The 12,997-nt window shown below is 45.6% G+C and overlaps 1 protein-coding gene and 1 pseudogene across 2 annotated transcripts in view; both read right to left on the bottom strand.

Moving 5' to 3' along the window:
* LOC147333804 (uncharacterized) overlaps positions 1-12,997 on the bottom strand; it is a 169,495-nt pseudogene that overhangs the window by 97,889 nt on the left and 58,609 nt on the right. The window lies entirely within an intron of this gene.
* Positions 3,275-4,877, bottom strand: LOC147333807 (nuclear factor 7, ovary-like). Its single transcript, XM_086270504.1, has one exon. It carries the CDS (start codon positions 4,875-4,877, stop codon positions 3,489-3,491), a length of 1,389 nt encoding a protein of 462 aa, XP_086126630.1. The 3' UTR covers positions 3,275-3,488.

Here is a 12,997-nt window from a genome sequence, read left to right as displayed (position 1 = left end):
AGAGACAGAAAGCCAACACCTCTCCCTCGCTGGCTCTCCACACCTAATGTTGTTGACTTTGTTTATTGTGTAAGCGTGCATGCATTTAACCCTCTGCACGTGAAGTCAATAGCTCCAATATATCAATCCGATCCGTTGTCGGATGAAGCTTTTGACCTTCACATGACCAAGTGCCAGCTCCCTATAAGCACATGTGCAATGTGTGTATAAAAGTGAACAACAGACCTCAAAACAAATTGGGGCATTCTTACTTCTAACTTCCACTTAAGGGCAGTACTCAGTTTCTGATCATCTAATTATGCTTCTCACTGGTCCCCTAAATTGTCTAAAAACCATTAATTTTGCCATACCTAATTATTAAGACACAAACTAAATCATAGACCCCTTATATAGCTTTTGCCTTTATGAACCTGAGCACAATTCTATAATGAGCAACAACCTGCAATATGTACCAAAAATCTTCATGGTTACACCTGCAATTAAAGATCAGATGCACTTTATACCTGTTTTAATTCTTCCTTATATAGAACCTCCTCAGTTTCAGGTTAGTTTTAATTAGTCTCAATTAATCGTTCTAGTTGTATTTTGCAATCTTCCCACTGCAAACTGCACAAGAACACTACACATCCTCTCTAAAACACTCTCCCGCCAACCTGTAACCCTGTGTGAAAACATTAGTCAGCAGTTACCTGTTACGCTCCTTTAACTCCCAATTCAGCTAAAAAGCAAACCTGTTAAATCAAACAGCTTATTTACAACCACCTGTAAATCATAACAGTAATGAAAGATTCAGCACAACAGACAAGTATCATGTTCAGGTTTTCTCCGATCATTAAATCACTATTATTGCCGCAATTTGTTTTATTCACACTTGGGCAATGTTACTCCACTAGTTTATCACTCAGAGCCCCCTAATGGCCAGTTAGTGAGCTCTATGTCAAACTGTCCCCAAATTTGTTATTTGTTATTATTACTTGTTTTATTATTACTCTTTGTTTTCATGTCACTTGTCTGTTTTCTCCTGCATCCTCCTCACGCCTTCTTAACAAAAGCAAAACCAACATTAACAAACCACATTTGACCATCTCGGGTTAGGCGTCAGCCCTCCACCTTCCCGAGGTCCTGTAAAAACATTTCCTGTAAAACGAATCACACTGTTTTCAAGACAGGATGTGTCTCCCGCCGTTTAATCGCATCACCAAATCATAGCCCCATAAACACCGTTTCTTCACACATAAGCCCAGAAATCCTGTAGTAGGAAAACAATATCAGCAAACATCAACCACTTGTCAAATTAAAAGAGAGTGTTAACGCTGCGCAGGTATGTACACACTTTCACAAACACAGAAAGTAGCCTTTAAAAGTTAAATCGTCATGCAACCTGACAAGAGGCAATGCTTTCCCCAGTAGAAAACACAATTTGCGTTGCAATCTCTGCATAAAGGTTCTCTTTCGTGGGACTGATTTCTGATCTAGTATTTTGTAGATCATCACAATTCCCATCAATAGGGTTTTCATTTAACTCAGCAAGGAAAGGCTTAAGTGTGGATGAAACTGGGGCTGTCAGCAACCTTGATCTGCCTCTACCAAATGAATTCAGAGGGGTAAAACCAACTGCCCCCCTTCCCCTGCCAAAACTGGGAAAATCTGCCATGGCTCAGCAATGTGCCCCTCCCTTTTTTTTTCTTGCTCTCCAAAAAAACAGAAAGCACAGAGCCCCACCTCGGTGTCTCTAAAGAACGCAGAAAATGGCGGGACTAAGAAAAGCCAGTCTCCCACGACTTTTCCACCTTCCAGGAAGTAGACGGCCCCGTTGCGGTCGCAGGATTGCAGGACCTTGGGTCACGGCACCAGTGTAACCGGTTTCTGCTTCATCCCGCTGCAACAGTTCAGCCCAAACAGACTCCTCGACTCTGCGTTGTGTTGTGCTTTTTAAAAAGACAAGGAGTCTCTTATCGATCGTTGCCACTTTATTTCCTGAATGGAAACAACGGTGTCGTATCAGTGCAAATCGCCACACACCACTCCGCACAGCACACTCTCGTATGGCTACGGCAGAATGGCAGCGATTACTGCAGCAATATTAAAATTTTTAATATACAAAAAAATAACAGCAACAACAAATGATGTACCTGAATGGAAACAACGGTGTTGTATCAGTGCACAGGCTCGCCACACACCACTCCGCACAGCACACTGCGGCAGAACATCCCATTAGCATTCCGCTTTAGCATACAGTTTCACACATTAATAAACAAATGAAAAGTACATAAAACTGATGTTAGACATGTGTCCACTAAGCACTTATTACACTCGGTGCCCATCAGCTAATCAAACATGTTTTATGTGTCTGTACTACTTAGCTATATCGTGTGCGGAACAATACAACTCACCTCTCGTATGGCTACGGCAGACTGGCAGCGATTACTGCAGCCAGCCTCACCTAACCAGCCACACCGGGGGGGGGGCGCTGTTTTCCCATTACACTGACATTTGTGGCAAGTGGAATAATACCACATAAACACTGTTACACAACATCAAAGGTATGTGCCTTTTTTCACGTCATGCTGTGCGCCGCGTTATTGTTTACATGAGAAGAATTGCAGTATGGCAGATAGAGACAAAATACTGTTAATCTGACTATCTGCAGGTTTACTCGCAGTTACTGTCCCTCCATTTACAAAGACAGAGGCGTCACGGTGTGATTATTTTACATGTAGTTGTTTTTTCCTGTGTGATAATATTCAACATTGCTATCAATACATTTTTCAAAAAATGCCTCTCTGTGAAAAATGGGTTTAAAAACGTAAACAGGATAATAGCCCAGCGCGCTCGGACGAAGGGAAAACCAATTCTGCAGGAGACCTACCTCGGCACTTGTGCAGGTGAAACCAAAGGGAAGATATGCTTCACCATATTTTCTAGTCTTTGGCTTAGAATGAAGTTGGTTTCGAAACATATTCAGCGATGCTTCATCTCCTGCTTTGTGTTTCTATAGGCGCCCGTGCTAGCAGTGTCCAATAATACACTGAAATCTCATTTGTGTCATGAAGAAAGTCTTTAATCAAACAGAATTCAAAGATCAGAAACATTTCATATATGGAGTTAAACATGAATCATTGTTTCAACAACATATTTATTGTTGTCATAAACAGACAAGAAGACAACAACAAACTGCTCCTCCCATTCAACACATGTCAGTCCATATCCCAGCAAACTAAATCATCTCCATTTACACATCAAATAGAAACATGAATCACTTGTAATGATTAGAAACTTGATAGAATTTCAAATCTAGTTTGGGGAGTCATTCAGTGAGAAACAGTGAAATGATTTTCCATGTGAAAAGGTGGACAGCAGAAACAGAAAGAAAGAGTGAAACTAAAAGAGAAACAAAGAGCTTTGGAACAACGAGGCAGCAGGAGGACAGCTGCAGTTTAACAGCTTCAACTCACTGACAGGAAACAACATTAGAAACATCATCATCCTCAACTCATCTGCTGCACTGACACTGACACCTTCAACGGCAACACCTTCACTTCATCAACTGTTTCAATGTATGGAAACATCCTGTGAGTGAAAGTGTGTGTGAAGGTGTGTATGTGTGTGTTAGTATCAGGATCAGAGAACGACAGCTTTCCTCTGTTCCAGTCCAGATTCACTCTGATCCTCTGGAGCTTCTTCTGGACTGAGAGAGCAGTGAGAAGACCTGGTGGTGAACATGCTGAATATTTACCTTCATCAAACCCTATTACCCATAATCCAGACCATATGCTTCCCTTCCTCTGCACAGACTCTGCTAAGACACCCAGTACCCACACTGTACTGTCTCCAACCTCAACATCCCAGCTGTGAGTCCCTGAGTTAAAGCCCTCAGAGCCCAGGACAGAGATGTATAACTCAAACCGCTCTGGATTATCAGGAAGCTGCTGTTCATCTCCTCCTCTCACACTGGTCAGATCTTCAGACAGGATGAGTTCTGGATGAGCAGTGTTTGGGTCCAGGATGAGAGGAGTGTAGGAGACCATGTCCTTCATGTTGTTCCAGATGTTGAAGGTCAGGTTGCCCAGGTGTTTGGCCTGGTCTATCAGAGCTCCTGAGGGCAGCTGTGGATCATCCAGCAGGGGGCAGCGCTGGACTCTTTCCACTGCAGCCTTGTAGTTGTGCAGGAATGAGACATCTTCAGCTCTCAGCTCCTCCTCTGTGGCTCTGACTGTGTCTGAAAGAGCTGCTATCTCTCTGCTCAGAGCCTCCATCTTCTCCTTCATCATCTCACTCTTCTGCTCCTCTTCCTCCCTCAGTGCAGCCAGCCTGGCCTCCTCTTCCTCTGCTAGAAAATGGTGAAGCTTCTTAAACTGCTCCTTAATCTGCCTCTCTGTGTGTCGGGCCTGGACCTTAATGTGTTCTGCTGTTTGATCAAACTTCACTTGAACTTCTTCACAAACCTTTAACTTCTTCTTTAAGGGCTCCAGAGTTTCCTGAAGTTCCTTCTTGTGTTGTTGTGCAGCTTCATCAATGGGTCTGCATCTGTGGTTGGTGTGTTTTTCTGAGTCTCTGCAGACGACACACACTGGCTGCTGATGGTACAGACAGAAGAGTTTGAGTTTCTCAGAGTGCAGACTGCAGAGAGCCCCTGAAGCTCTCTGATCTCTCTCCTGTAAGAACGACTCACACAGGTTCCTTAAAGCCAGATTTAAAGGTGGATTCTCTTTTGAAGATCTTCTCTTACAAACTGGACACTCGTGTGTTGGTCTCTCTATCCACCATCTATTCAGACAGACTTTACAGAAGCTGTGGCTACATGACAGAATAACAGGATCTCTGAAGACCTGCTGACAGACCGGACAGCAGAGATCCTCCTCTGATCTGGAAGCCATTGAGTCTGTGAGTGAAGCTGAAAACAGCAGACAGGAAGTACAGTCAGTCCTGGCTCCCCTCCCTCCTCTACCACCTTCACTGAAACTTCCTTTGAGTCGTGTTTTTGCTCAAACTCACATTCAGTGTGTGGAGCGTCAGCAGCTTGAAGCAGCAGTGTTGGAGTTTTCCACTTTTCTCTCCTGTAGCTGGACTCACTCAGAGGAAGCTGCTAGTTTGGTCTGAGCTCAGTCTGATCGTCTGTGCGTCTCTCTGCACTGAAGAAGAAGATCTACCTGTTTCCTGGTTTGTCACATTTGAGTGACGTGAGGGGAGGAGAAAAATGTTGCTGTTTGACTTTTAACTAAGGTGTGTTTCAATCCTGCCTGCAGCTCAAAAGCTGTAAAACAGGTTTTGTGTCTTTTCACCTCCACAGGTCACAACATGAAACCTGTTGTGAAGGTTAGAAAATAAAGTGTCACTCGGTGGTGCAGCTGTTTGTCAGCTTCTATTTTAGACTTTGTTCTGGTTCTTGTTCAGGTTCCCAGCAGTGGGAGTGTAATGCAGTCACACACACACAGGTGGTGTTAAGGTGGATTCACTTAGTTACAGACAGTGGTGTTATTTCCTGTAACTAAGGGTGTGTTTCACTCCAAAGTTCAGACATTAACCTGCCAGAAGTTGTAAAAGTTACTAATAAAGAGCTTTTATCTCATTTCACATGCAGGTCAGAGCATGAAAGCTGTGATGCAGCAGTTTGAGGAAAATTGCTGCTGATATAAAATATTTTTTGTGGTTTTACAAAATATATAAAAGAGCAGAAAGAAAAGAAATAAGTGTAAAGAGTGCAGCAAAATGCATGTTTTAGTGTGAGTTGGTTCATCTGATGTGGTTGTGTAAAAGTCACTGCATGACACTGAGTGTTACTTTTGTGTTACTGACACTCATCTCTGACTCAGAGAAATGATTTCTCCCCTGTGATGTTCACACAGTGGTGAGTTACATGTGTGTGGAATTTTTACTGTTTTATAGAATAACAATTTCTCTTACTTTCTTTTTTCTGTTATTTACTAAAAAACCTCTCAAAGAAATAATGAATTCTCCACACTTGTTTGAAAGTTGTGTTACCGGCACCAGACCTAGGGGAATCTGGACCGGCAGCAAGCGGCACACAGGCTAGAGAGCACTGCGTAGCCAAATATGATCAACTGTGGATTAATAGAGAGGACACCGAAGTTAGCGTCTTGCTCAGGCCGGAGATCAATTTATTTCTACATATACACAATACAAATCACACTAGACCATGCATTCTTCCCATAAAATAACAGAGTTCATAAACATAAATAAAGTTACAAAAAGCATTCTCTCAAAAGCAAAATAAATACAAACTAATTCAAAATGACTTTACATACTCACAACTTAAACAAAACACTCACGGTTAAAGCATAACAACATACCAAAATAACCCATCTCACATTTACACAACCTTTCCCCACATTCGCGCCATATACGCTATTACTTTTGAACATGGCGTCCCCTGAACGCAACACAACATGGCGGCAGACGACTGCAAACATTGTTTCACCAACAAAAAGCTTTCCCCTTAATACATGTACTCAGTACTGCTTGGCTAACACTAAAACAAACACTACAACACATTTTCTGAAGCCGCAGGTTGCGACTGTCATAGCATATACTTATAGTGCTACGTAGCATTATAGCATTATGCCGATGATACACTAATACTCATTACAACAAAATGCCACAAAACAACATCATCACTATCATCTTAAAATATAGCCGAACAGTTGTTAATCAACTTACATGACATTTAGAACCAGTTTGGTAACATAAGAGTTTGTTTGTCAGTACCTGTGGATTAATAGAGAGGACACCGAAGTTAGCGTCTTGCTCAGGCCGGAGCTCATTTATTTCTGAGCTGCGCAGGCGCAGAGCCTATTGCTAGAGTCTCTCTGGTAGTTCCACAGCAGTGCAAGAGCACCATCTACTGGCATGATGAAATATGACTATGGTCTGGCAACACATAACAATGTCAAAATAATAAACAAAAAATAAGGGGGTAATTGGTTTTCTTACAAAAATAAACATGTAGCTTTGTCAACCTGCTACACTCTCCCCTGCTTTAAGAGATGGCTCCGGACATCTGGAACCAAACTAACACACTTCATGGCGTTTGCCCAAAGTCTTTAAAGTCTAATAGTCAAAACTGTTACAGTTCCAGGAGTAATGTCAAAAGGTCTTTTGGTCACCAGTCTAACATGTCCATACTGGTGTGGGGTAATAACAGTCAGGAACAGCTGGGTAAAGTGGCATGTGGCAGGGAACATACGCAAGCATCATGTTTGCTCCAGGTCTCCAGAGCTGATATGAAGGCTGTCCCATTTGGCTATATGTAAAAACCTCTCTCGGTTTCACAGCTCTGGTCGACCTCCGTATTGGTGGCACATCCCATTCTGGTGTCTCTGGGGCAGGGTCCCTGTTACCACATAGCTCTCCGACCCTGTGTCCTCCATAAGATCCTCAGTTGTTTTGATCACGCGGACTGGGAAATGTTTCGCGTGGCCGCTAGGGACATTGATGAATACACAGACTCAGTCTGCGGATTTATTAGGAAATGCGTGGAAGATGTCGTCCCATCCAGAACAGTTAAATCCTTCCCAAATCAAAAACCCTGGATTAACGGAGATGTTCGCGCGGCACTGGCGGCACGGAGCACCGCCTTTGCCTCCGCGAACACATCGGACTACAAACACGCACATTACCAACTCCGGAAGACGATCAAAGCAGCCAAACGTGAGTACAGGGACAGGGTGGAGCAACAGTTTGACAACCCTCGGAGTATGTGGCAGGGACTAAACACGATCGCAGACTTTAGAGGGAAAACCAGCACACCGCAGACCACGGCCTCTCTGTGTGAGGATCTAAACGTATTCTACGCTAGATTCGACACAGCGAACACCATGAGACCGGACAGTGTGCGCACCGCGGATGACGTCAGTGCGCACACTGTGTCTGAGGAGGATGTGCGGAAGTGCTTCAGGAAGGTGAACGCGCGCAAAGCTACTGGTCCGGACGGGATTCCCGGCCGCGTCCTCAAGTCATGCGCGGCTCAGCTGGCTGGAGTGTTCACACACATCTTCAACCTTTCCCTCTCTTTGTCTGTAGTCCCAGCCTGCTTCAAAATGGCCACCATGGTCCCTGTACCCAAATCCTCCACCATCTCCTCATTGAACGACTGGCGACCTGTAGCCCTGACCCCCATCGTGAGCAAATGCTTCGAGAAGCTGGTCAGGGACTTCATCTGCTCTGCACTACCCGACTCACTGGACCCTCTACAGTTTGCATACCACCACAACAGGTCCACTGATGATGCCATAGCCCTGACACTACATACTGCCCTGTCGCACCTGGAGAAGAGAGACACGTATGTGAGAATGCTGTTTGTAGATTACAGCTCAGCATTCAATACCATCGTTCCCTCGAAGCTGGACAGGAAACTGCAGGATCTAGGACTGAGCAGCTCCCTCTGCAGCTGGATCCTTAGCTTCCTGTCTGACAGACGCCAGGTGGTCAGACTGGGCAGCATCACCTCATCCCCCGTCACACTGAACACTGGTGCTCCACAGGGGTGTGTACTGAGCCCTCTCCTGTACTCACTCTACACCTACGACTGCACGGCCACTAACAACTCCAACATCATTGTGAAGTTTGCGGACGACACTACAGTGGTGGGTCTTATCACCAACGGTGATGAGACGGCTTACAGGGAGGAGGTCAGCGCCCTGACCCACTGGTGTCAAGACAACCATCTCACCCTCAACGTCGCAAAGACAAAGGAGTTGATAGTGGACTTCCGGAGGTGCAGAGAAGTACACACCCCCATCACCATCAACGGCGCTGCTGTGGAGAGAGTGAGCAGCTTCCGGTTCCTTGGTGTACATCTGGCTGAGGATCTTACGTGGTCAGTACACATAAACAAAACAGTGAAGAAGGCGCAGCAGCGCCTCTTCTTTCTCAGGAGACTGAAAAGATTCGGCATGAGCCCCCGCATCCTCAGGACCTTCTATCACTGTGCCATTGAGAGCATCCTCACTGGATGCATCACCACCTGGTATGGCAACAGCACCGCCTACAACTGCAAAGCTCTCCAGCGAGTAGTGCGGTGCTCTGAACGGATAATTGGAGGTGAGCTTCCCTCCCTCCAAGACATCTACAGGAAGCGGTGCCTGAGGAAAGCGGGGAGGATCATCAAGGACTTCAGTCACCCCAGCCATAAACTGTTCAGACTACTTCCATCAGGAAGGAGGTTCTGCAGCATCCGGTCCCGTACCAGCAGACTGAGAGACAGCTTCTTCCATCAGGCCATCAGACTGCTGAACACTTCATAGACACCTCAGCTTCACTACTGGAACTTCAACATTATGCACTACATACCGTACAGTAATGCCGCTGTTTTGCACATATTCAACTCTGTATATTTTTATATTTTTATATATCTTATTTTATTATTGTTTACTATTTAATTTGTAAAAATGTGTATACACACACACACACACACACGTAGAAAAACATTTAGTATACATATCCAGAAATGCATACACTATTATATATTGTACATATATTTATTAGTTTCAGGTTGGCCATTCTTGTATTTTGCTCGTTTGTGTTGTTGTGTTTTGCACATCTCTGTTGCTTGTGGGGCTCGCACACAAGAATTTCACTCGCATGTGCTGTGCCAGTGTGCCTGCACATGTGATGTGACAATAAAAGTGATTTGATTTGATTTGAGTTGCAAGTTCCTCCTGGGTTTCCACAGTTGGTGATGAAACAACAGGCATTGGGAAATCTGCTGGTTCTGTAGATCCGGCTGGTGGGACTGCACTTCCCTGCTGCACTTCCACTGATTCCATTTCGTGTCTTATTGGCTGAAACTCAGGAGCTACAGCTCTCAGTTCACTGTGTGGTCTCGGCTGAGGCCTTTTGGGGTTAATTCTCCTCCACTGATACACAGGTATAGTTCTCAGGCTGTATGTGTACCCTTCCTCTTCATCCGAATGATCAGACTCATGTTCCACTGTTTCATTGGGGTTTGTCTCTCCCAGTCTTTGCGTTTGTCTTTTCTGACGTCCCTGCTGATCTTGCTCTACCGGCAAATCAGTCACAAGCAGCAGGAGGTTTCGATGCAGGACACTAAAGGTTTTGTCTCCTGTTTCTGATTGTACCCTATATACAGGTCCATCTCCAATCTTCTCAACAACTCTGTGAATTTTCTTTTCCCAGTAGGCACAGAGTTTGCCTGGACCACCTCGCTCGGAGAGGTTTCTGACAAGCACTCGATCTCCTGGTTGCAGTGTGATGCCTTTGATGTGCTGATCATAATGCTTATTCCCCTTTGCAGAGGACTTTACACTGTTTTCTGAAGCAATTTTATAGGCTTCCTGCATGCGTGCAGCCCACTTTTGTGCATACTCCTGTCTGGACTGTGACTCTTTTTCAGGTTTTAAGTCAAAAAGCAGATCAACAGGCAAGCGTGGGGCTCTTCCATAAAGGAGGAGGAAAGGTGAATAGCCCGTTGCCTCATATCTTGTGCAGTTATATGCATGGACTATATGGGGCAAATGATCCTTCCATTCTGCCTTTTTCTCCTCATGAAGAGTCCGTAGCATTTGTAGAAGTGTTCTATTTAGACGCTCAACAGGATTTCCCTGTGGGTGGTAGGGGGTTGTTCAAGAGTGGCCTATTCCTGCCAGCTGTTTGAGTCTTTGGAAAAGGTTGTTCTCAAACTCCCGGCCTTGGTCATGATGCAGCTTTTCAGGGTACCCGAAGCGCGGGATGAAGTCAAGAAAGATTTTCTCAGCTGCTGTTTTGCCAGATTTATTCTTAGTCGGGTAAGCTTGGGCAAAACGGGTAAAGTGATCTACCAAGACTAAAATGTGCTCAAAGCCACCTTTACTTGGTTCTAGATGTAAATAGTCAACCGAAATGAGTTCAAAGGGGGCACTGGTTGTTATCGAGCCCATCGGTGCGCTCTCTGGGACACTTGGCCGTTTCTGTTTGATACAAGGGCACTGACGAATGACATAGTCCTCAATTTCACGCTGCATAAAAGGCCAGTAAAACCTCTCCCTTGCTAACTGAATGACTTTGTCAGCACCAACATGTCCCATATCATCATTCAGGTGTTTCAGTACAGTTTGCTTCAGCTTACTGGGTAGAATCAGCTGTTTTCTTTGTCCAGTCTGTCTGTACAGTATTCCTTCCTCAAGTACAAGTCTGTTCCATTCATGTACTAGCCTACGTGTCTCTTGTCCTAGCTGTCTCTTATCTTTACTATTAGGACTCCATCTAGTCTTTTTCAAGTTTATCACCTCACAGATAGGGAGGTCCTCCCTCTGCGCAGCCCTGATGTTTTCTGGGGTGATGACAGGGGCACCTTCAGGGGGTGTGTCATCAACACAGTGCAGTGCAGCCACCCATGGTATATCACCGTCTCTCATGGATTTGTCTCCTTGCCAGATTGCAGAAACCACTTCTGGGGGCAGTGTCTCAGTATACTCCATGAGGTGTTCCTGGAGTAGCAATGGATAGTGGGAGAGCATGTCAGCGTCTGTGTTGGACTTGCCTGGTCTATACTTTACAGTGAAATGGAAGTCAGCTAATTCGCCCACCCACCGATGTCCCACAGCGTTTAACTTTGCTGTGCTCAAGATGTATGTGAGGGAATTATTATCTGTGTACACTGTGAAAGTGGGTGCACTGTAGAGGTAATCCCTAAATTTATCACAAATTGCCCACTTCAGGGCAAGGAATTCAAGCTTGCCAGAATGGAGATGGTAATTTTTCTCAGCAGGCGTGAGTGTCCTGGAACCATAAGCAATGACACAGAGCTTTCCCCCCTGTTGCTGATAAAGCACAGCCCCCAGGCCTTCATTTGATGCATCTGTGTGTAGCACAAAGGGCAAACTGAAATCTGGGTAAGCCAGGACAGGTGGACTGGTTAACATATCCACCAGACGTGCCACCACAGTACGATGTTCTGCTGTCCATTGCACTGGTGTTTTGGAAGGAAGCTGACCACCATTGGTGCGCTTTAACTTGATTTTGGCTCTAGTTGAGCTACATTGCAGGCTAGGATCACTGGGACTCTCAATAAGCTTAAACAGTGGTCTCGCTATTCTAGAAAAGTCCTGAATGAACGTCCTGTAATAACCTAGAAACCCTAGGAGTCCTCTGACCTCTCCCACGTTCTTTGGCTCTCTGTCTCTCAAATGTTCCACTGCTTCGAGATCTTTTGGGTCTATCTGGACACCTTCACTGGTCACCAAGCGCCCAACATACCTGACCTGATGCTTAAACAATTCACATTTTTTGGGACGTAGCTTCACACCATGCTCTCGCAGGCGGCAAAGCACACGCCTCAGATCATCAACATGGTCATGAAAAGTCTTGGAAAAGCAAAGCACATCATCTAAATATGGTGAGCAGCACTCATCCCTCAGACCATCAAGGACCCCCTCCATGCATCTCTGAAATGCTGCTGGGGCGCTGGTAAGGCCAAATGGGAGGCGGATCCACTCGTACAACCCCCAAGACATGCTGTCATGGTCCGCGGCCCGGCGTCCGGGGTGCTGCTGGGATGTCCACGCCCACGAGCGTGGCTGCTAACCCCACACCTGCATCCCATCCCAGGCGATCACCAGGTGGACTACTTAATCCTGCCCTACCTGCTGCTCCACGCCAGTCCGTAGTCGCCTCTCAGCGATCACAACTCGGCGTGTTTTTGAGCCACCTGCCTGTCCACCTGTCCGCCTGAGATTCGGTTCACATTCAGCTTCGCCGTCTCGACCCCTTTTGGAGCTCCACCCCCCTCTGGTTCACTCGGCCCGGCTATCACCGTGAGACGCACACTCCACCTTCCCTCGTATGCTGCCTTTTTTCCGCACCCCAGTAATCTGTCTCTCTTTTTGTTTTACAGCCTCTCACAGCCCCGCTCTCGGCGTTCCCTGTGCGGTCCCTCGGTTTCGTCTGGTTTCACCCGTTGTTTTTCTGGCTACCCTCACGGGACACCTTTAGTTTCAATAAAAAATTACTTTCTTTATTCGCTCATTCCCTAGTGTGTGTG

Source organism: Aulonocara sp. 'chitande type north' Nkhata Bay, linkage group LG3, assembly GCF_057382095.1.
Source record: "Aulonocara sp. 'chitande type north' Nkhata Bay isolate Kocher_YH1m ecotype deep benthic linkage group LG3, A_spYH_male_GT1.1, whole genome shotgun sequence".
Taxonomy (NCBI): domain Eukaryota; kingdom Metazoa; phylum Chordata; class Actinopteri; order Cichliformes; family Cichlidae; genus Aulonocara; species Aulonocara sp. 'chitande type north' Nkhata Bay.
This window is presented reverse-complemented; position numbering and strand designations above follow the sequence as displayed.

Bases quoted from the DNA above. Each gene is read 5' to 3' on its own strand.
- LOC147333807 (XM_086270504.1), bottom strand. From the start codon at position 4,877: ATGGCTTCCAGATCAGAGGAGGATCTCTGCTGTCCGGTCTGTCAGCAG.